Genomic DNA, 24,223 nt, shown 5'->3' with positions numbered 1-24,223 from the left:
TCTCTCTTTCTCTCTCTCTCTCTCTCTTTCTTTTTTCCTTCCTCCTGCCTGCCAGTTTTTGACACTAAGGGACTGACCAGATTAGTCCCTGCAGTTTCTTTGGCAATATTTTTCAGGAGTGGTTTGCCATTGCGCCCTTCCCAGGGCTGGGAGAGAGTGACTGGGCCCAGGTCACCCAGCTGGCTTTGTGCTCAAAGCAGGAGAACAGCTCATGGGATCTGTGTTTTCAGCCTGGTACCTTAACCACACCACCGAACTGGCTCTCTTTCTATAGAATGTTTAAAATATATCTGCCCATTAAATGCCAACAATGACAAATTGAGAATGAGTTTTCACATCAATGGCAGAATTTCATATTTATCCCATTCTTAATATATTTGTACTGGAATAGAGGTTCTCAAGCCTCTCTTATTCCTGGGAATATTGGAAAACCTATCCTTGTTCAATTATAAATAAGACCCCAAAAGAAAAATTCTGTTAACAACAACTAAGACTGGGTCTAAATCTAGCTTCAAGTTAGGAAACCATAACCCTTGGGGTTGTGTTGCTAAGCCAAAACTAAGTCAATAATAATTTGGAGAACGGATTCCAAATCTTGCTGGTTTCCCGTCAAACCATTCAATTTAAAAGGCCATTTTTATTTTGGCTACATATTCATTTTGTACAGTGATGTATATGGCCCTCTAGTGGCATGATGGGGAACTGTAAAAATAGCTCCCTCCTCTTGCATTTGTACTGTAAATCCCCTACATGCCGCCTGCATCTTTCAACTAAGCATTTCTTACAGTTCTCAGCCTTGCTGCTGAGTTTGCTAAGTCTTTAGGTTGGAGGTTTATTCCCCACTTCTCTGCCATCTTCCTAGCTCAACTCCTTTTTGGACACACACGTCCAAAAGATCGATGGGACACGTTCTGCTGTTAGGGACAAGGATGAGCTGTTTTACCCAGCCCCCTTTCCATAAAGCATCAGTTCTGGGTGATGAGTCCATTATTCCAATTGTTTTCCTTGAATCTTTCTAAGCTATAACCACTCCCTGTAGTGATCAGTTCTGTAGATGTCAACCTTAGAAGGTATGGATTAGTCTAAGGCCGTGATGGCAAACATATGACATGTGTGCCAGAGGTGGCACACAGAGCCCTCCCTGTGGGCATGTGCGCTGTTGCCAGCTGCTCATCAGGTTCTGGCACATGCATGTGCACCAGCCAGCTGCTCTAGCCAACTGGTCTTTGCATGAAGACCAGCTGCCCAGCGTGCGTGCATGCACCGGAATCCAGAAGAGAGCAGCTGGCCGGTGCACATGCGTGTTGACCATTTGTCTGGCACACATGTCTGTGATGGAACCTAGAAGAGCAGCTGGTCGCCATGCGCATGTGCACCAGCTGGCTGCTCTCTTCTGGGTTCTGGCTCTCTAGTGCATGGGCACACACCAGTGGTGGGTTATGACCGGTACACCCTGCTATGGGTGTACCAGTGCCTGCCGGGAGCACCAGGTACCGTTCCAGTATGGTGTTCTGGAGCGCCCACCCACCTGCCCGCGCTCCTTACTGGTATTTGAGGTTTTCAAGGCTTCCGCACATACGCACAGAACGTACGGCGCCTGCAAGATGCTCCTCTGAGCAGCTGGACCATCACGGAGGCATCGCGGAGCGTCATGGGGGAGTAAGTACGCATGCGCACGCTGCATGTGTTCATTTGGGGGACGCCCGGCCCCGTGCACCGTACCGGTTGCACCGGGATCTGGAACCCACCACTGGCATACATGCTCCAGTTTCGACACTCAGTGCCAAAAAGATTAGCCATCACTGGTCTAAGGAAACCAGTGTCACATACCAGGTGAGGACCACAGGTGGTAGTCACTTACCTTCCCTACCAGTTCACAAATGTGAGCACCTGCGCATGTCCATGCATGCACTCAGGCTTCCGCGCCTGCACTGTGGCTTTAAAAAGGGCCTAAATGGGATGCCATAGAGCCAGGGCGGGTGGGCAGGGCCACCCGTGATTTCCGCTACCGGTTTGAGCGAACCGGTTCGAACCAGTAGAATACCATCTCTGGTCAGGATTATTTTTATTGCAACAAGTGTAATAACAGAATCTTGTAAGTCTGAATGCGTTTCTCTCCATGCGAATTAAGGAAGGGTCTGTCTGAGACCTTTATTTGTTTCTTTTCTAAGCTGCCCAGAATCACTGAGAGTGAGTGGGCAGCTAGAAAAAATTTATTAAATAAATAAATCTTCTTTCTTGGAATAAATTCAAGATCTTCTGATCTCAGTATTGAGATCTTAGTGGCACCTTTTTCTCTTGTCCTTCAAGTCCATTTCTTACACCCTCTACAATATATTACAGGCCTTTCTCCACTTACAACCATTGAGCCCGAAAATGTGTGTCATGAAGTGAAACCTTTTAAAGTGAATTTTGCCTGATTTTATGACGTTTGCCTCGTTTTCTTGCCAGAATTGTTAAGTGGATCACGGCAGTCCTTAAGTGAGTAATGTGGTTGTTAAGTGAATCTGGGTTCCCTACTGACTTTGCTTGTCAGAGGATCGCAAAAGGGAGACCCCTGGGACGCTGCGACTGTCATAAATATGAGTCAATTGTCAAGCATCTGAATTTTGATCACATGACCATGGGGATGCTACACCGGTCATAAGTGTGAAAAACAGCCACAAGACAATCTTTAGAACCGGTTCCAACTCCCTCCCCCTGCCTCTCCATATATCATGAAGATGAAGAGCGAGAGGAGGAATTCTGGGAGTTGAAGTCCACAAGTCTTAAAGCTGTCAAGTTTGAACACCCCTGGGATTTTTTTTCTAAAGGGTTAGGGGTGCAAGGGTCTTGTAACTTGACAGCTTTAAGACTTGCACACTTCAATGCCAGAGTTCCTGAGCCAACATTTTGGTTGCTAAGCAAGAGCGTTGTTAAGTGAGTTTCACCACATTATACAAGTTGGCCACGCCCACCCAGTCACATGACTGCCAAGCCACTCCCACTTGGTCACATAGCTGGCAAGCCACTCCCACCTGGTCACATGGCTGGCAAGCCACTCCCACCCAGTCACATGGCTGGCAAGCCATTCCCACAGGCCTCACCTACAGAAGGGGTTCTAAAAAAAATTGAAAACCACCACTTCTTTGAACAGTCACTAAATTAAGTGTCGTAAGTGTGAGGACTAACTGTAATTATGTGTCTGGAAACTGAAGTGCCTGAAGGGGTATAGGGTTTCTTGCCTAAGCAGTGGGTTGGACTAGAAGACCTCCAAGGTCCCTTCCAACTCTGTTATTCTATATTCTAAATCTCTTTCTTTGCTAGGTACATGGGTGAATTCCTTTGTTTGCATTGACAGTACTGTTCTGCAACTAGTTGCAGAATGGAATTTCCCTCCCATAGAAACACTGAAAAAAGGTAGGGTGTTGCCTTGTCGACCTTCTACCCCAATAAAAATAAAGGTTTCATTTTTATTTCCTTGTTGTCCTTTTACTTTCGCTTAAGAGCTAGTTTGAAAATATGTTCCAGTTGCTGCTTTTCTTAGCCGTCTGTCCTGTAAGTATTTATCCATATGTAGAGCTTTCTACTCTAAAAGGGTCACCTCAGGGGCATTTTTTTGGTAGCAGAAATTCAGTTGCTCATTTTGACTGACTGTGGAGATTCTCAGACATCAGGATCATAGTTGTCTCAAAGGTGCTTTTTTTTTTTTAACTTCTTCTTCAAAAGACAACCGGATTGTTTGGTTTTGTTTTCCTTGAGGGAGAGAAGGCAACGTTTCCCTTCTCATTCAAGAAGCTTCATCAGTTCCTATTGCAGGGAGGGAGAGAATGGAAGGATAGGTACTGAAGGTTGAGACTGCGGGGGGGGGGGGAGGGAAGGATAGGTTCTGACTGAATAGGTGTGTGTGTGTGTTACAATCCTTTCATTCCAGTCACAACTGTCAGTACCTTCACTTCCATTTCCCCATCTCCCATCACAACTGATGAAGCCTCTCCAATGAGAAGCGATTTTTTTTTCTTCCTCAAGGAACTTGTAACTTCACGCAAAAACCACGTTGCAATTTTTAAGTAGAAAAGAAAGGTATTAAGAAGTCTGTAGGCAGTTCAGTTCAAGAAGAGGTATTAAAGCGTTTTCTCTTTGAGTTGTAGAAATAGAAATTTACAGTCTGATATAGGCAATATCTCAAAATGCTTTTACTTCCTCACTGGCCAGCAAACTAAAACCGTTTGACAATTTTCAATTGATTAGGAAGTTAAAACCTCAGACTATTTCGACTGCAATGATTTTAGACGTCATTCTAAGTTCATTCTTATAAACAGGAACTTTCTTAATTATTCTGCATCTTGGGAAGATATCTTTCAGAGGCATAACAATATTGCCGCTCGGTTCCTGTTTAAGGCGCTGCACATGCTCTTTGCACAGGATATTCAAGCTGTAACATTTCGAAGGTCTTTTTAAAATATTTACCATGCTAATTTCCTTTTTTAAAAAAAGTCTTTGGATAGGAGAAGTATTAAAAAATGATCACTACCAGTTCTGATGATGTGCCGTTAAATTCAAATTGACAAGAAAATACCTCTGAAACTTTTTTGGTTCAGTGGTTTAGATTCTTCATCTTATTTTAGCTATTTCTGGACAACCAATTCTAATTCCAAATGTGAAACTTTTAACTGATCTTTCATGTGAAAAAGTCCCTGCGGTTAAACAAAGTAGCACACCAGGGAAGCTCTTTTGGATGAACTAGCTTTTCGTGAAAAAGAAGGTTTCTATTCAGAGGATTCAGAAATGCATTTCTATCTACCCAACTCGTCCCTGCTTTGAAGTAACGTATTTATTTATTTATTTTATTTAATTAGCGCTTCTAGACTGCCCCCTCTCCCAAAAGGGACTCGGGGCGGTGTACAGTCCATATCAAAAACATCATAAATAAAATTTAAACAATTAAAATTATTAAATGGATAAATACATAAATAAGAGGAGGATAAAAATACACAGAACTGTAATTGCTAAATAAATAATTTAAAATATACAGAATTTAAAACCCCAGTGTCCTATAAAATTAAGTCCCCTAAAAAACCAGTAGGAAATATATATGCCAGGAGGTAGACGTTAAAAATTATGCTAGGCCAGCCAGTCGGAACAGGTGTGTCTTCAGTTTCTGCCGGAAGGAGCGGAAGTCAGTGGTGGTTCTAATGTCGGGGGGGAGGTCATTCCAGAGGGTTGGGCCCATCACAGAGAAGGCCCTACTCCTTGGTGTCGCCCGTTGGCATTGCCTAGTGGACGGCACCAGGAGAAGCCCCTCCCTGTGAGAGCGAATTGGCCGCAGGGATGTGTGTGGGAGGATGCGATCCCGCAGGTAACTAGGCCCTATGCCATGGAGCGCTTTGAAGATGGTGGTCAAAACCTTGAAACGCACCCGAAAGACCACAGGTAGCCCTATCCTAACAAATTACCTGGCATTCTGTGGGAGGGAAAGCTCTTATACCTGAACAGTTCTCAGCTTAACTTCCCCTCACATGAGAAAATGAAAGGGATCATGTTTAAGTGAATAAAAGAAAGGGGAATTTTGTGTTAGCTCTGTTGACTGAGGAATGCCAGGCTCAAGATGGCTTCCATCACACTGCTATGGCCATTGTCTTCATACTTTGATCATATCCCCCAGATATCCCATAGGGCTGAATTTATACAGAATATGTTTTGTACGCTTTGTTGTTGTTAGTTGCGAAGTTGTGTCTGACCCATCATGACTCCATGGACAACATTCCTCCAGGCCTTCTTGTCCTCTACCATCCTCTGGAGTCCATTTAAGCTCACGTCTATTGCTTCGGTGACTCCATCCAGCCATCTCATTCTCTGTCGTCCCCTTCTTCTTTTGCCCTCAATCTTTCCCAGCATTAGGCTCTTCTCCAGTGACTCCTTCCTTCTCATTAGGTGGCCAAATTATTTGAGTTTCATCTTTAGGATTTGGCCTTCTAAGGAGCAGTCAGGGTTGATCTCCTCTAGGACTAAAAGGTTTGATCGCCTTTCAGTCCAAAGGACTGGCAGAAGTCTTCTCCAGCACCATAGTTCAAAGGCTTCTGTTCTTTGCCCCTCATTCTTCTTATGGTCCAACTTTCACAGCCATACATTGCAACTGGGAGAACCATAGCTTTGACTATATGCACTTTTGTTGGCAGGGTGATGTTTCTGCTTTTTAGTATGCTGTCTAGATTTGCCATAGCTTTCCTTCCCCAGGAGCAAGTGTCTTTTAATTTCTTCGCTGCAGTCCCCATCTTCAGTGATCTTGGAGACCAGGAAAATAAAATCTGTCACTACCTCCATTTCTTCCCCATGTGTACCCTTATCTGTTGTGGCCCAGCAGGAGCTGTTGGAGCTGCCACCAGACTCTGACAGCGAGGGTCCCTATGAGTCAGCTCTGGAGGATGTGGAGGACCCTGGACAGGGTTCCGACTCTGAGCAGGGATCAGAGAGACTGGTTGGCCACCAGGAGGCGCCTGGGGCCTGGAGCAGTGGTGAAAGCCAAAGGGAGTGTGCTCCTGACATCATGCCTTGGAGCAGTGGGGAGGAGACAAGGGAGTGGTTTCTGGATGCCCGGCAATGGAGAGCTGATAGACGTAGAGAACAGCTATGCATTTACAAGAGATGATTGGGCTCAGGTGATCATAATCAGGCTCCTCTCAAGGCTATTTAAGGAGGAACTTTCCGAAAGTTGTTTTGCAGGAATCAACTTATCATTAGAGTTGGAGACACTCTCAAATCTGTGTCGTACCTCGGCAGGCTGGATTGCTGCCAAGGTGTTATCTGGACCTCGGCAGGCTGGATTGCTGCCAACGTGTTATCTGTACCTGGATTTCTGCCAAGGTTTAAACTGTATGTAAATAAAACATCTTGCAGAGACCTTGTTTCGGAGTGCTTTGGTATACGAGAAGGGGGGTCAGAACACTTACACCAATACTGACAGAATTAAAGCACAAAGATCAGAAAGGAGAATACATGGAAGAATTAAAGAATGTATTTCTAAACCAGGTGGCAAGAGATGCGGGGCTTATGAAGAAGGACGGTGCAAACCCTTGGGGAAAAATGTTTGCCATTTCTTTTCAAATAATTAAAACAGCCAGATCTTTTTTTCCAGGCTGTTGTTACTGGAAAACTGTTTCTGGGTGAAAGAGTTGCTGGAGATTGTTTCCAAAGCTGCGACATCATCCTGGGAAAAGATACAGTTGCTTTAATGATTCAGAAACCGATTCTTCATATGTGCTCTGCATACGCTGAAGCACTTTATTTTTGTAAGGATATGTACAGCCGTATTACTTAAGGACTAAAAGGTTCATTATTGGTCTCCACAGAGAGCCACTCAGAATATCCTAGAGTCGTGATGGCGGACCTATGGCACGCGTGCCCAAAGTGGCACATGGTGCCATGTCGCCTGGCATGCACAGCATTACCAATTCCTCTTCCAGGTTTCTGGTGTGCACGCGTGTGCGATGATCAGCTAGCCTTCGTGCATGCAGCAGTGCCGGAAACTGGAAGAGCTGGTCTTCCATTTTCTGGTGTGAGCATGCGCACAGGCCAGCTGATTGTCAGGCGTGCATGAGAACCAGTAACCAGAAGACTTGCTGGCTGGCGTGCATGCACATGCTGGAAATCAGAAGTTCATTTTCCAGCGCACGCATACACCCTGGGTAGCTCCTCTTCCAGGTTGCAGCCCTGATGGCCCCACATGTGCACTCCCTTTTTGGCCGAAAAGGTTTGCCATCACTGTGCTAGAGACTGACTATCCTCATATGTCAGGAGCTCTCTCTGTTCTGATATAGGTGTCAGTCCTGCAGTCATATTTCTTTCTAGGATCTTTGGCCTGCCACATTCTCTATTATTTCATTATGCTGTTTCATTAGTGTAGTAATTGGGAGGGGGAATAGAAAGGAGTAGAATTGTGGAATGTGTTGTTGTCATTCCTTTCTAGTCGCCCAAGGTCATCTTTTGTCTCTGCACCTCTGCACCTGACCGGAACCAGCTGGGTGGAGATGCCAGCGTGGCTGAAGAAGATTGGACCATGTGATGGATTTATGGGTGTGGGGATAAGATTATGAACTTTCAACTGGGTGGAATCCCAGGAGGCTTTTAGATTTGGGATTCCACAGATGTGCCAACATGTCTGTCTTATTAAATTGGAACTTTAAGGACAGCTCTGCCTTGGACTCTGATTTAATTCTGCATGATATTTGGAATGCTGACAATAGGAGATGACCAGGCTGGATCCGAGGGAGGGGTCAAATGCATCATGAGCCTCGAGTCCCTCACGCAAGGAGATCTGAGTCCAGCCCAGCTTGAATTCCACTGACTCTTATCCACTGCCAATTGGCTTTGACCATTAGTAGCTCAAATTTTTGTAAAGAGCATTAGCACACAATAAACCTATATCCACCATTCTGCGGTGGTTCTCCTCCTACCTCTCCGGATGGATGCAATGTGTGTTGGCAGGGCAGCAGAGGTCGGCCCTGAGGCCACTCACTTGTGGGGTGCCACAGGGTTCGGTCCTCTCACCTCTCCTGTTCAACACATACATGAAGACGCTGGGTGAGATCATTCGAGGTTTCAGGGTTGAGTATCATCTATATGCTGATGATACTCAGTTATACATCTCCACCCCGAACCACCCCAACGAAGCCGTCGAGGTGATGTCCCGGTGCCTGGAAGCCGTACGGGTCTGGATGGGCGACAACAGACTCAAGCTCAACCCTTCCAAGACGGAGTGGCTGTGGTTACTGGCACCCTGGTTCAGCCAATGGGCTCCATCTCTGACCATTGGGGGTGAGCAACTCACCCCCGTGGACCGGGCGCGCAATTTGGGCATCCTCCTAGACACACGGCTGTCGCTGGATGACCACGTGACGGCCGTGGCTAGGGGGGCCTTCCACCAGGTTCACCTGGTGCGCCAATTGCACCCCCTACTGGACCGGGACACGCTTCGCACAGTCACTCACGCCCTGGTGACGTCCCGCCTGGATTACTGCAATGCTCTCTACATGGGGCTCCCCTTGAGATGCACTTGAAGGCTGCAGCTGGTCCAGAATGCGGCCGCGCGGGCAATTATGGGGAGTACCAGGTACTCCCATGTAACACCTCTCCTGCACGAGCTGCACTGGCTACCTGTGGCCTTTCGGGTGCGTTTCAAAGTGTTGATTCTCACCTTTAAAGCGCTCCATGGCTCAGGGCCTAGTTATTTGCGGGATCGCATCCTACCCCATACATCCCTGCGACCAATTCGCTCTCACAGGGAGGGACTCCTCCGGGTGCCGTCCGCCAAACAATGCCAGCGGGCGACGCCCAGGAGTAGGGCCTTCTCTGTGACGGGCCCGACCCTCTGGAACGACCTCCCCCCTGACATTAGAATCATTACTGACCTCCGCTCCTTCCGTAAGGAACTCAAGACCCACCTCTTCCAATTAGCTGGCCTGACCCAATCGCAATCATGATCTAATCCCTTGATATTCCTGACTGGTTATTTTAAATTGGGCTATTTAATTTGGTTTTAATCATTAATTAATCTAGGCATTATTGTACAGACTTATGTTTAATTTGTTTTATGGGGTTTTGTAATTTGTGGTATATAATGTTTTTTATAATGTTTTTATTCTGTTTGTACACCTCCCCGAGTCCCCTAGGGGAGACGGAGCGGTTAACAAATCCAATAAAAGTAAAAGTAAAGTAAAGTAATATCCATTTGAACTGCCTGGAGTCCTGATTTCCTGCATTTGACACTTTTTGGGTACAACATGTATTGCAAACTGATGGCCAAACCATGAATTGGCACAGCCAAATCCTCCCCCCGCCCCCTCTGGTGCTATCACACAAGGCAGGAAATCGCAAGCTGTCTATTCTATACAGCAAAAAGAGGTGGGCTTTCAGGATTACATCAGAAATCAAGAGTTCCCCCCCAATCCACAAGTTAGCATAGCTTTTATATACTTGTATATACTTTAACCTGGTAGTTCCCTTTAACTTGGAAAATGGTATTGGGGCTTGTTTCTGTTCTTAGGATAGTTGTTATCTTATATCATGTTCTTTTAACTTGTGAAGGTGCCCTGAGACATTTTGGAGTTGAGCAGCCGGAAATTGAAATGAATAAATAAATGAAATAATGCCACCAGAACCATTATACTCATCATTCTATTTCTATCATCTGCTCACATCACTCATTTTTTCTCTTTTTTTAACTTAGTCTCTGCTAAGGAGTACAGAGAACAATTAGTAACACAGCACTAATCCCCTCTAATAGTCCCTAAAACCAAAAGCTACAACGCAATAATACTGTGTTTTCCTTTCCATTACAGATTCTTGATTTAACCACTGCCAGATCCTTACACAATAATGCTTCTGTACTTGCAGCAAAGCTAGAGCAAACTAACCAGAGCTGTCCCAGTGAGCAATATGACACCAATGGTATCTGTTGTAGCCTTTGTAAGCCTGGTAAGTATTATCACATAGAAATAGGGGTTAAAAAGATTGATGTCTCTATGAAAAGGTGAAAAGAATTTGAATTTTTGTAATGGTTTTGCTATTAAGGTGTGCCCCTTTTGGGATGGCTCAGAGGTGCCTCTGAGAATGCATGAAGTTAGTAGGAAGGCAGCGGTCACCAACAGAAGTAGGTCCCCACTGCAAAGATGAGTAAGCGAGGCTCTACTTTTCTGATGCATCATTGTCTAATTTGGTGTTTCTCAATATTGGCTCCATATTGTAGAAGTTGAAACCCAACATTTTCAAGTTGCCAAGTTTAAAGCACAGATCCATGTGATGGGTTGCAAAATAACATGATGCATTCCTCCCAAGGATGGGCTTCAAAAATTGCAGCAACGGAGTTCACTGCCACGTTGCCACCATGGTGCCACCATGGTGGTGTGGCCTAGTCGGCCTCTTGCACCACAGAGGGGGGGGGGAGGTCGCCCTCCCTTGGCTCTGGAGGCTTTCCTCAAGCCTCCAAGAGGGCGAAAACCGCTTCCCCCGGAGTCCAGAGGCCCTCCGGAGGCCAGAAAACAGGCCCATTTCCAGACTTCCGGAACTTCCGGTAGGCCCATTTCCCACCCTCCTCAAGGCCCTGGACTTATCTGGCATGATGAACAGGCCATGTGTAGACTCCTGAGAGGGGAGGGGCGGGAGGGGTGGGAGAGGCCAACCAGGGGTGGCATTTGGGGGTTCACCAAACTAGACAGAATCCTCGCTAGAGGATCACCTGAACATGTGTGAATCTCCAGCAGCCCACCCCTGATTCCACCTCTCTGTGATTGCAGAAGCTCTCCAGTTTTCCAGGCTGGTTGCAGAATTGCAGGGAGTTGAAGTCCACACATCTTCAAGCAGCCAAGGTTGAGAAACACCATTCTAGCCGGAGCAGAATCCGAAGGAAACTATATTCCAATAGTGTGCAGACCTCATCCATAGCCTCTATTTATTTCATTCATTATTTCATCTTCTTAACATATTTTTCACCAAGTGGAAGAGCTAAAATAGAAAGAGCTACCCCATGTGGCTTGCTCATATGCATCTTCTGTGTACTTCTGCCTTCTTAGTTTCCGATCTTGCCAGGTTGGGTCTCAACAGTTGAAAAGCATTTCAGCTTAGTAGAATGGAAGTTAAAATTCCCTCCATGTGGCCCATAATTACAAGGAATTTTCTATTTTCAATCATCTATCCTTTTGCTGTTCTTTTCCTGCCAGCAGATAATATTTGGAGGCTCCACCAGAGGTGGGTTGCTACCGGTTCAGATAGGTGCAGCTGAACCGGTAGTAACTTGGCGGCCTGGGTCGCTGGAACCAGCAGCGACCCAGGCCTGCCACACTCCCAAACCAGTTCTCCTACACCGCCACCATCTTGATTTTTGGTTTTGTGCATGCACAGAACAATTTTCATAGCAGAAATGTATTTTTTCCTTTTTTAACATTTTGCGCATGTGCAGAGCTTTATAGGTGCAAATGCGCACGCACATGGAGCAAAAGATTTTGCGCACCGAACCGGCAGTAATTCCCGCAGCAACCCATCCCTGGGCTCCACCCATCACTTTTCTCAAGTTGAACCCTGTTGCATCTACAAGAGCCACGCCCATTACTGACTTAGTCACTGAGGCAGGATAGGGTTTGGTCAAGCGAGCAGAGCACAAAGGGTGTTGCAATATTTTTGTATTACCTCAGGGACTGGAAGAAAGTACATAGTGACACAGCAATAAGGAAGCCGTGCTTTTTGACTTTTCTATAGTTTCAGGCAGCTCGCAGGGGGAAAAAATCTTTTAAAATAATAACATAGCCTAAGTTACTTTAAGGACAAAAACTTGGAAATTCAATTTTGGCCGTAGCCAAGTTTCTAGTGAAGATCAGTATCACAATGGTGTACTTTGCACAATGAAAAGTCTGCCATGTAGTTTTGATTATGTTAACTAGAAGTCTGGCCTTCTTTATGAAAGGAGCCATTTGTTGCCACTCTCTCTTCTCATTCTTTCTCTTTATAGCAGCGAAAGAGAAGCATCCCCCACCAACATTATCCTGGTGTATTTACTGACTATTAACGGGTTTCTGCAGGGCATCAGAACATTTGACCATTCCAGAGAACTGCAGCAGCTCCATATCCGTCTTTCTCCTGAGCTTTGACTGACATACTACAGGGGAAATGTGTCTCAAAATATTCAAGGTGGCTTACTCAGGGCTTTGATGTCGCAACTGCCATCTTTATTGTCTACCTCCCCCTTCCCCAGTGCTCCTTTATGCTATGGTGTGGCACAGTGGTTGGAGTGCAGTATTGCAGGCTACTTCTGCTGACTGCCGATTACCAGCAGTGCAAATCTCACCAGGCTCAAGGTTGACTCAGCCTTCCATCCTTCCGAGGTGGGTAAAATGAGGACCCAGACTGTTGGGGACAATAGGCCGACTCTGTAAACTGCTTAGAGAGGGCTGTAAAAGCACTGTGAAGCGGTATATACGTCTAAGTGCTATTGCTATGCTATGCATGCATGCAAACTCTCATTCTGAATGAAGGCCGTGTGGCACTGTTTCAGAGGTCACTCTGAATAACCCAACTTGACTACCTACGTTTGTTTTTCTTAAAGTGGAAGTTGAACCACTTTTGAGGAATCGCTCCATAAGACAGTTCAAAGATTTTCCTAAAACATGATACATTAACACACAATGTAGTTGTGTAGTGCTGTAAATGGAATGTAAAGATGGAGAGAGAAGCATGCTAGTTGCAGCATTTTTCTCTCTCTCTCTTCTGTCCTCCTGACAGGTCTATGACCATTTGCTGCAGCCAGCTTCCCATGGCCAACTCTGTTAGAGTTTGTAGAGCCAGTACACAAGCAAATAATTCAGCAGGATTCATTTATAGAATAAACGTCTTTATATACAATAATATAAAACATGATGCATGTATACCATACCCATGCAGCTCTTGCAATGTGGTAGAGAAGAAGAAGTAGCAATTACAAGGACAAGGGCAAGAAGCCAGAACCAGAACAACCAAGCAAAGACAAACAAAGTCTTATATACACAGAACAGTTAAGCTAAGCCACGCCTACCCTCCAAGCCGTCTGACATGGCTCACAATAAATCCTGTATCTCAGGCACCAAACCGTTCCCATTGGCTGACTTCTTGTTATGGCTATTCCAGTTCATAATTTCTTATACACTGACAAACTTGCCACGGGGCAACTTACTGCAGAACAAGAATTACACTAATATCAAAGAAATGGCGGACTAGAATCATTAAAGAAAGGATGCAAAAGAAGGTACAAAATGAAATGTGAATGATAAAAATTAAAATAATTGTTTATTTATTTTAAATAATTAAACTCAATTGTTAAATTTTCCTGTGTTGAGTTGGCCATGGTGAGTTGGCTGTAGTGAGTTGGCCATGGTGAGTTAGCCACAACAAGTTGCCCATAGCGAGTTGCCCACAATGAGTTGCCCGCAGCGAGTTGCCTGCAGCAAGTTGTCACATTCCGTCTCCTGACAAGGAAATGGGAGTAGTAAGTAAATGAGAAGATTGTCATACCCACTTTTCATCCTAGTGGATAAAGGGTCATTCTCATAATCCTCTTAAAATAAAATATATAGGTACATCTTCTTTTGCAAACTTAGTTTAAGTCATGTGGTCAAATAAGATTCTAACAAGTAAGCTGTTTAAGCCCCGTGTATTTCATAAGTCTTCTTCCAACAATGTATTCCATTAGATGATTGTGCATAGATCCAGGTAAGTCAGGAAATCTAAAATGGTTAAGAAAGGAAAACTCCATTTCTCTCCAGATGTTATTTTTTTCCAATGCATATTCTTAAAATGATAACTGGGAAGCAAAACAATGTATTCGTTTGAGGTATCATTTTCATTTCCCAGAATGCCTCTGGGTCTCAGATTAAACCCCAATAGAGGCATGTTTAGAAAAGGAAAAACATGGATATTTTTTCTAAACAGAGCAGACCAGGAAATGAACAAACAAATAAACAAATGAATGAATGAATGTTAACAGCCTAAAGTACTCCACTGCAAGATGAAGGCCACTGAAGGGCTCAGTGATCATAGTCTACCATCCTAGTCCATTGCAAGTTTGTAGACAGATGTTTTTCAACTTCTGTCAGCCTTTTGAGGTAGTCCAGATAGAGAACCAATCCCATGAGTACTAACCCTACCTTTATTGTAGGGTTACAGTAACATAATCTTGCAAATCTGAAAGCATATAGTATCTCTCTCATCTTGCCTTTGCTTTCCAGAGAACTAGGGGACGTCCCTTCTGAGATGTTTTCCACACCTCCATTCCTTCCAGGGTGTGAGATATCTCTAATTTAAGCATTGCAGCTGTTCCTCTCCATCTTTGGAAAATATATCCAAAGGCTATTGTAATTTTTCAGTCTAAGGGTAAGAGAGGATGACTGTGCCGAAGTCACCCAGATAGTTTCTGTGCCTAAGGGAAATCTAAGTCTTTCCACAACTAGCGCTGCACCATAACTCCTACACCATGGTGATTCAAACTGACTATTGCCCAACTTCTTCTTCTTCTTCTGTGCTACCTTAATAGCTCTTAGGCCCTTAGTTAGGACTTGAACTGTTAACGTCATGAACGATTTGCAAAAATCATACGTTGGAAGCTTTGCCAGAAGTTTCAGTTCGAATGCAACAAAAATTATTGGGAATACCAAATTGACAAAGTTCTTGAAAACGAACAGGTCATGATTTTGTGGGACTTTCAAATCCAAACAGACAGACAACTGGCCCACAACATGCCTGATATCAAAGTTATGGGGGGGGGAGGTCTTGTTCATTAATATTGCAACATTAAGTGTGCACAAACTGAAGAGAAGCAACTAAAAAATAACAAAATACTGCAAATTGAAGTTGAGCAATTGTGGAGGAAGAAACCAATGGGTGTAGCAAAAATAATAGGAGCCCTTGGAGCAATACCCAAAGGGTTGCCTAGATACTTAGAAATTTTGAACTTATCAGACCTGATCTGATCAGACTTTGCAAAAAAAAAAAAAAACCAATCAAAAAACCTCTACTCGGAACTGCTTATATACTCAGACATTACCTTAACAGTTCTTAAGTCCTGGGTTAGGACAAACTATTATGTTTTTATCAGTCCAAGATTGTGAATCCAATTGAAGAATAAATCTTAAATAATAACTAATACTATCAACAACAACAATATCCAGACCTACCTATCCCAAGTCCTTGGAAAGGACACGATAGGTAGACACAAATGCCAAAGATTTGGCATTTGTCTGAACATCTGGATGACTGTGTGATTAATAATAATAATAATAATAATAATAATAATAATAATAATAATAATAATAATAAGAAGAAGAAGAAGAAGAAGAAGAAGAAGAAGAAGAAGAAGAAGAAGAAGAAGAAGAAGAAGAAGTTACGACGTCCTAGGCCCCTGGGTGGGGCCCGACTAGTAATTAATGCCAAATCCGGCGAAACAACTGGCCGCTATGATACTATTCTGTTGATGCAATAATAATAATGATGATGATGATGATGATGATGATGATGATGATGATGATGATGATGATGATAACAACCAGTTTGCTCACCTGATTTTCCTCATAGGGCTGAAAAACATACTATGTAAGCTAGTAGCACAGAAGTCCTGTTGATGGACTAGTGAATGGAACAGTCCCATCAATAAGAGTACCATTTGTGGTTACCTATGGATTTCACAGTAACAAATCTATGAAAATTCTTATAGGAAGCTCCCAATGTTTCCAATGTCTCCCTTGGCCCAAATTTGCCATGTTCCTAATCAGAAGGATTTTATTGGCCTTTTCTGAAACATTCTCTTTTACAGGTTCTGTTGTCAAATCATTAGATTGCAAAAAGAATCCGAAAGCCAATTGCAAACCTTGCACAGAGGGTAAAGATTATATGGATAAAGACAATTATATAACTGCTTGCCTACGATGTAATTTATGTGATGGAGTACACGGTATGTATGATCAACAATATTTTACTCAACATCCATGTATTTCCCACAGGAGAAAAGGATATTTAGTTCATTCGATTACAGAAAGCCTAAGATATGGCCCTCGCAAGCTGCAGATGTCTGTGAACACCAGCAAGATTCCTGTGCAGCAAAATAGATTGTTTATTTATTTATTTTGTCAAGCATGTACAGATATAAGTATGAACGTGATTATGAATACAGGAAATGGATAAGAATAAGTGGGGACAGTAGAACAGGGACAGTAGGCACGTTGGTGCCCTTATGCACCCCCCTTACAGACCTCTTAGGAATGGGGTGAGGTCGACAGTAGACAGTTTAAGGTTAATGTTATGGGGGTTTGAGGATGAAACTACAGAGTCAGGTAATGCATTCCAAGCATTGACCACTCTGTTGGTGAAGTCGTATTTTTTGCAACCAAGTTTGGAGCAGTTTACGTTAAGTTTGTATCTATTGTGAGTTTGTGTATTGTTGTGGTTAAAGCTGAAGTAGTCATTGACAGGTAGGACATTGTAGGAGATAATTTTATGGACTATGCTCAAGTCAGACCGAAGGCGGCGTAGTTCTAAGTTGTCTAAGCCCAAAATGTCAAGCCTGGTGGTATAAGGTATTCTGTTGTGTGCAGAGGAGTGGAGGACTCTTCTTGTGAAGTATCTCTGGACTCTCTCAATGTATTAATGTCTGATATGCAGTGCGGGTTCCAGACAGATGAGCTGTATTCGAGAATAGGTATAGCGAAGGTTTTATATGTCCTAGTTTGCAATACAATATTACCGGAGAAGAAGCTTCACAAGATTAGGTTAATGGCTTTTTCGCAATGCTGTTACAGTGAGCTCTGGCACTTAGATCATTAGAAATGAGTACTCCAAAGTCCTTGACAGAGTGAGGATCATCTACCACAGCAATGGTGAATCTTTTTTGGCTCGCGTGCCACAAGTGGGGGGAGTGCATGGGGGTCGTGTGCGGGTGTGCCGCACCCATAATGCAATGTGCGACTCCCCCCCCCAGTGCACATGCACACACTACAGGCGCTCCCCTCCCATTTTTACATGCTTTTTTCGCCCTCCCCAGGCTCCAGAGGCTTTATAGGAGCCTGGGGAGGGCGAAAAGAGCCTCCCCCGCCCCCCCCCCGGAGGCCCTCCGGAGGCTTCAGGGACCGTCTGGAGGCTTCCCTGAAGCCTTCGGAACGCTTAAAACGACCCTCCGAGCAAACCGGAAGTCACTTTCAGTTTACTCGGAGGGTTGTTTTAAGCATTCTGAAGGCTTCAGGGAAGCCTCCCGACGGTCCCTGAAGCCTCCGGAGGGCCTCCGGGGGGGGAGGCTCTTTTCGCCCTCCCCATGCTCCTATAAAGCCTCTAGAGCCTGGGGAGGGCGAAAAATGGCTTTAGAAAAGGGTGAACTCAGCTGGCCAGCGTACGCATGTGCGCTGGCCAGCTGACAGGGCAGCGCCTCGCGTGCCCTGACCAATGGCTCCGCGTGCCACCTGTGGTACGCGTGCCATAGGTTCGCCATCACTGATCTACCAGGTCGTATCTGCCCAGTTTGTATTTGGTGTTCTGATTTTATTTTGCCAATGTGTAAGACAGCATTTGTTGGTTGAGATTTGGAGTTGTCAATTGTTTAACCATTCTGACATGTAGTCAAGGTCTCTTTGTAGGGCAGTAGCATTGTCAGTGATGTTGAATAGTTTTACATCATCAGCAAAGAAAATGCGGTCACTTATGATATGGTCACAAAGGTCATTTGTGTAAAGTATAAAGAGTGTGGGTCATAATACACTGCCTTGGGGGACACTATTGTTAACAGGTGCAGGTTTTGATGGAGCGCTCCCTATTTTGACTACTTGTTTCCTGTCTGACGGAGCTATCCACTTGTGCAGGGAAATGCCGTAAGATTTTAGTTTTAGAAGTAGTTTGTCATGTACCACTGAATCAAAGGCTTTACAGAAGTCTTTGTAAATTGCGTCTATTGCTTTACCCTGGTCGAGTTGTGTAGTCCATATGTTTTTGCAGTGTAGAAGTTGTAGATTACAGGACAATATTTTTCCTGAAACCATATTATTTGTTAGAGAGTAGGTTGTTTATCTCTAATTGGAGGGTAATGGACTGCTTTGTGATTGATTCCATGATTGTGCAGGTGGCACAACGTAAAGAAATTGGTCTGTAATTGTCAACTAGGCTCAGGTCACCCTTTTTGCCATCAATGCCTATGGTCACTGTGGCTAGTGACCATAGGCATTGATGGCAAACCTTTTTGGGCTTGCATGGGGGAGGGAGCGCAGGGGGGCCTTGCATGGGCGTGCCACACCCATAATGCAATGCATGAGCCCCAGCAAGCATGCACGCATGACAGGTGCAACACCCCATTTTCTACATGCCTTTTTCACCCTCCCCAGGCTCCAGAGGCTTTAGAGGAGCCTGGAGAGGGCAAAGACAGCCTCCCCCACCCCCTGGAGGCCCTGAAGCCTCTGGAGCACAAAAAAACAGCCCCATGGGCAAACCAAAATTTCAAGAAAGGACTTCCAGTTTGCTTGTAGGGGCAGTTTTAGCCCTCCGGAGCCTTGAGGGGCCTTCAGGAGGCTTCCCTGAAGGCTCCAGAGGATGAAAAAGGACCCTACGAGCAACCCGGAAGCCTCTGGAGACCATCCAGAGGCTTCAGGGAAGCTCCTGAAGACTCCAGAGGGCTTAAACCAGCTCTACGAGAAAACCATATGTCTGTTCTTGAAGTTCCATTTTGCCCATAGGGCCGTTTTTTTGCGCTCCGGAGGCTTCAGGAGCTTCCCTGAAGCCTCTGGAGGGTCTGGGGGGGGGCAGGAGAGGCTGTTTTTGCCCTCCCCAGGCTCCTATAAAGCCTCTGGAGCCTGGGGAGGGTGAAAAATGGCCTCAAAAAAAGGCTAAAATCAGCTGACTGGGCAACGACTTGTGTGCCCTGACAAAAGGCTCCGCATGCCACCTGTTGCACGCGTGCCATAGGTTCGCCATCCCGGCCATAGGGCAAGGAGCTGGTACTGAAAGATTTTTCATAGATTATACTTAGAGGTTCTGCTAAGGCAATGGAGAGCTTTTTTTAAGAAGTAGGCTCATAATCCATCAGGTCCAATAAATAGAGAAGGTTTTAGGCTATGTAGTGCCTTTTCAACGTTACCTTCTGTAAAATCGGTATGTAGTAGATCGTTGCAATTCGTTCTGGTACGACTAGGAAATGTGGGTCATGAGCCATTGCTGTTTAGAAAGACTGAACTGAAGAACATGTTAAATAGGTTGGCTTTAACAGCTTCATCATTACAGTCTTTACCGCTAGGTCCTTTTAGGGATGGGATGGATCTCGGGTCTTTAAGTTTGTTATTAATAAAATTATAGAAGGCGTGGGTGGATTTTGTGCATAGAAAGTTTTCCTCTTGTTTGCTGTGGTAATTGATGCATTCTGTCTTTATCTGGCAGCATAAGGTTTTATAGCTAACTTTTGAAGTTAGCTACGTAACCAGTTTTGTTTTTACGCCAAAGAGATTTTTTTTTTTACATTGAAGCTTCCTTATTGCTATGGGTAATCTGTTTTATCTGGCTTTGGGGATTATTAGAGATATGTCTACCTCTAATGACTCTTGATTTCGAGCAAAAAAAAAAGGGTTATAATGGTCTTTGGCAGTATTACAGCCAGTAAACAGAATTTGCCAATCAAAAGATCAGAGGTCTGTATCTATAAGACTGTAGTTGGCTTTATAAAAGTTATAATTGGGGATACCATCATTGTGATTATCTTTGTAAGGGCATATATTGAGACAAAAGTCAATTATGCTGTGGTCACTGTTGGAAAAGGGTTCTTTTGTTTGTAGAACGTAAATTGAGTTTGAACTGTTGCAGAAGATGAGATCAAGGCAGTTGTTGAGCCTAGTGTTGTTATTAACTAGTTAATCTAGCCCCAGGTTAGTAACAGCATTGTGAAGGGTTGCAGGTATGGGTTCGGATGTACATTCATTGATGGTCCAATTAATAAGAGGTACTATAAGACACACCAGTGTATAAGACGCACCAAGATTTTGAAAAGGTAAGTAAGAAAAAAAGTTTTTGTCCTCTCCGGCTTCCAGGAGCACTCGGCAAGCTTCAGCAGGGGTGAGGGAAGCAAAAACGCCAGCGTTTTTGTGAAAAATGGGTGGAAAATGGGCAGTTTTTGCAAAAATGGAAGTATTTTTGCCTTCCCCCAGCCCTGCTAAAGCCTGCAGAGTGCTTCTGGGGGCTGGGAGAAGGCAAAAACGCCTCTGTTTTGTGAAGAATAGCCCATTTTTTGCAAAAATGGGAGGCGGGGGCAGGGCAGGGCTTTAGGGGGGCAAAAAATGGCTCTATTCAGTGTATAAGACACACCAACATTTCCACGCTCTTTTAGTTAGGGGGGGAAGGTGTGTCTTATACTCCGAAAAATGCAGTAGAGGTCTCCCAAAAAGATAAGAGGGTGTGGGCAGGAGGCTGCCCACTTTAGTAGTCAGGTAAGCTTGTTCTCATGTTCGCAGTCATAATCAGGGGCTCTGTAACATAGTAAGAAGTGAAATGTGGTATTGTTCTGAATACAACTTAAAAACATGTAAGCATGTTTGCGTCCTGGTGTATGCTAGCTGGAAAGAAAGAAGTCTCGAGTCACTGAGGTTTGGTGCAGGCTTGAGCATTTTTTAAAAAAAAAAAAAACCCTGACAATTCTAGAATTGGAGGGAAATTTGAAAACCACTTTGTTCAGGCCCTCGTTTGATGCAGGAAGTTCAGAGTTAGAGCCTCTTCATGAGAAATTTTTCCAACCACAGACCTGTTTTCAAATAGAGATTGGCTTTATGGGTGACGTGCTTCTGATTTTAAAGTTTCTCTGAATGTTCAGTCAAACATCTATTACTGAAAGATGCAATTTACATGGCCAGTGACAGTGCAAAGAATAATTTTTTGTCCAGTGGTGAGATTCAAAATGTTTTACTAGCCGTTCTGTGGGTGTGGCTTGGTGGGTGTGGCTTGGTGCGCATGGCAGGGGAAGGATACTGTAAAATCTCCATTCCCCCCAATCAGCTGGGACTCGGGAGGCAGAGACTAGATGGGGGCGGGGCCAGTCAGAGGTGGTATTCACCGGTTCTCCGAACTATACAAAATTTCCGCTACCGGTTCTCCAGAACTGGTCAGAACCTGCTGAATACCCCCTCTGCTTTTGTCTTTCATTTGAAATTCTCTCATGTATTGGAAGAGCAGCATTATTTTCCTTGAGAGGGTGCCTAGTCTTCAAATTATGGCAGGCATTTAAAAATAAGATTTTTTAAAAAAAAATATTTGAATAACAAAGTGTTTTCATTTATTTTAGGGATGGAAGCTGAAACAAGTTGTACCATCACCCAGAATGTAAAATGTAGGTGTAGGATTGGTTTCTTTTGCAATTCAACTAAGCCTTGCCGCCACTGTGAGAAATGTGATGAGTAAGTACTAAGCATGACAAAACTAGATACTTATGTATTTCAGTGCAGATGTGACCATTTATCTCTTTTCTCCAGAAATTCAACCTACCTAAAGCTTCACATCTTATATTGCTTTATCGCAAACAAGAAGTCCAGGAAAGACTTGCATTTCTCAGGCAGAAGGAGGGAGGCCTATAAAACCTTAAAATATTTGAGAGGAAGGGGCAGGAGATTCCTTGGTAGTACCAGTAGCAGACAAGGAAATGGAAATGGGGAGGGGGACGTCTTTTTCTAGGGGAAAAAGGAGAAAGAAAATAGTAAGGAAACTCAGTAGGGACACGGTGGCTCAGTGGCTAAGACACTGAGCTTTGTCGATCAGAAAGGTCGGCAGTTCAGTGGTTCGAATCCCTACCGCCGCATAATGGAGAGAGCTGCCATTACTTATCCCAGCTTCTGCCAACCTAGCAGTTCGAAAGCATGTAGAAATGCAAGTAGAAAAATAGGAACCACCTTTGGTTGGAAGGTAACAGTGCTCCGTGCGCCTTCAGTCATGCTGGCCACATGACCACAGAGATGTCTTCAGACAGTGCTGGCTCTTTGACTTTGAAACAGAAATGAGCACTGCCCCCTAGAGTTGGGAATTGTTAGGGGTATCTCCGTTGGGAGACAGAAAATAGTGCAGCGGAATGTACAGCTAGAGAGAAAGAACGTTGCTAGTAGAAAAACACATGAATAGAGTTTCAGACACTGCTAGTAAAAATAAGTAGCTTTACTACTAATAATTGCTTCACAAGCAGTGATAGTAGATATATGTCCAAACACAATTCAAAGAACAAACAATTGCTTACAGTCGCAGTTCACGTTCCAGTCATCAAGTGAGTAAGTAGTTATCAAGCATAGGGCAAGCAGAGAGAGAGAGAGTGAGCTCTCCTGACTCCCTCTTATTGTAAAGTTAATTACAGCTGGTAAGTACATTCACCCATTTAAAGCAGCAACGACCATTTGTTATTGTATATAGATATATATTGCCTACCCAACACTAGGAGTATACTGTTAGATCTGGGCAGCGAGAGAACAGACTGCGGACACGAAGTGACTTAACAGCTCTTTATTAGTAGTAATAGTGATCCAGCTTGCTCTGTGGTCGGAGGGTTCCCCTTTTATAGGAGTCGGGTACGCCCCTCGACCAATCAGAATGATACCTGTTTCCCGCTGTAGCAGCGGACCAGAGAGGAGACTTGCTACGATATATGTTAATATCTAACACCCCTCCCCTCCTAGATGGAACGTTGCGGTTAGTAACATAGTCCTTAAGATACGTTGGTGTTTGCCTTACTCGGGTGGAGCATCGCAGTTCGGGGTGGTCAGAAGTAGTTGCAGGATCGGTTTCTTTCTGTGTTTCGTTTCCGGGCATTTGCAGGCTTTCGTTGTTTTGGCATTCGGGGATTTGCTTGCTTTCGTTGCTTGGGGGTTGTTCCATTTCGCGCTCAACCTCTTGTTCTGTTCTGGGCTCGCAGGTGTCGTAGTTCTCTGTGATGGGGCTCTCGAGCGGCTGACTTTGCATTGGCAGGTAGCTCTCGTTCTCAGTTCGTAGATCTGAATGCGCCAGGCGACCCCGAAGTTGATCGATGTGCCTTTTCCAGTTCCGCCCATCTTCTAGTTCTAACAGATACGATGGTGGACCCGTGATGCCAATGACCTTTGCCGGCATCCACAATGCCCCCCCTGCATAGTTGTGGGCGTATACAGAGTCCCCTATGCTAAAACTCCGAATTTTGCTTGTGGAGTCTGGGGGTGCTGTGGCAGAGTAATTTGGGTGAAGACGGTCCAGGTGAGACCGTAAACGGCGGCCCATGAGTAGCTCAGCGGGGCTCCTACCCGTCGTTGCGCTGGGGGTAATGTGTTGGATTAATAGGTAATGGTCAATGCGTGTTTGCCAATCACCTGGACCCATCCTAGCGAGGGCCTCTTTTGCGGATCGCACCATTCTTTCCGCCTGTCCGTTTGATGCCGGATGGAATGGCGCGACGAGGGCATGCTGAATCCCCTGACCAGCTAAAAATGTTTCGAATTGCATGGCCGTGAACTGGGGCCCGTTATCGGAGACCAGGAGGTCGGGCAGGCCATGAGTGGCGAAAAGTCGCCGTAGAACCTTAATGACTGCCTCTGCCGTGGTTGAAGTCATTAGGACTACTTCTAGCCATTTGGAGTATGCGTCCACAACTATGAGGAAGGTCTGACCTTGAACTGGCCCTGCGAAGTCGATGTGTATTCTCGACCAGGGTGCTTTAGGCTTCTCCCATTCTGTGGCGGGCGCTTCCGGGGGTGCTGGTCTCGATTCCTGG

At 44.7% G+C, this 24,223-nt stretch overlaps 1 protein-coding gene across 1 annotated transcript in view; it reads left to right on the top strand.

Moving 5' to 3' along the window:
* Positions 1 to 3,485: 3,485 nt before the first annotated feature.
* FAS (Fas cell surface death receptor) overlaps positions 3,486 to 24,223 on the top strand; it is a gene marked incomplete at its 3' end in the record, with an annotated part of 31,320 nt that continues 10,582 nt past the window's right edge. The window contains exons 1-4 of the mRNA XM_081954083.1: positions 3,486 to 3,537; positions 10,317 to 10,452; positions 16,307 to 16,444; positions 21,788 to 21,899. Of these exons, the coding sequence (XP_081810209.1) occupies positions 3,502 to 3,537; positions 10,317 to 10,452; positions 16,307 to 16,444; positions 21,788 to 21,899 (422 nt within the window). The 5' untranslated portion in view covers positions 3,486 to 3,501. The remainder of the gene's footprint in view (positions 3,538 to 10,316; positions 10,453 to 16,306; positions 16,445 to 21,787; positions 21,900 to 24,223) is intronic.

This window comes from Natrix helvetica (genome assembly GCF_964273705.1).
Source record: "Natrix helvetica genome assembly, chromosome: 5".
Lineage (NCBI taxonomy): Eukaryota > Metazoa > Chordata > Lepidosauria > Squamata > Natricidae > Natrix > Natrix helvetica.
Note: the sequence above shows the minus strand (reverse complement) of the source record. Positions and strands in the feature narration are given on the sequence as shown.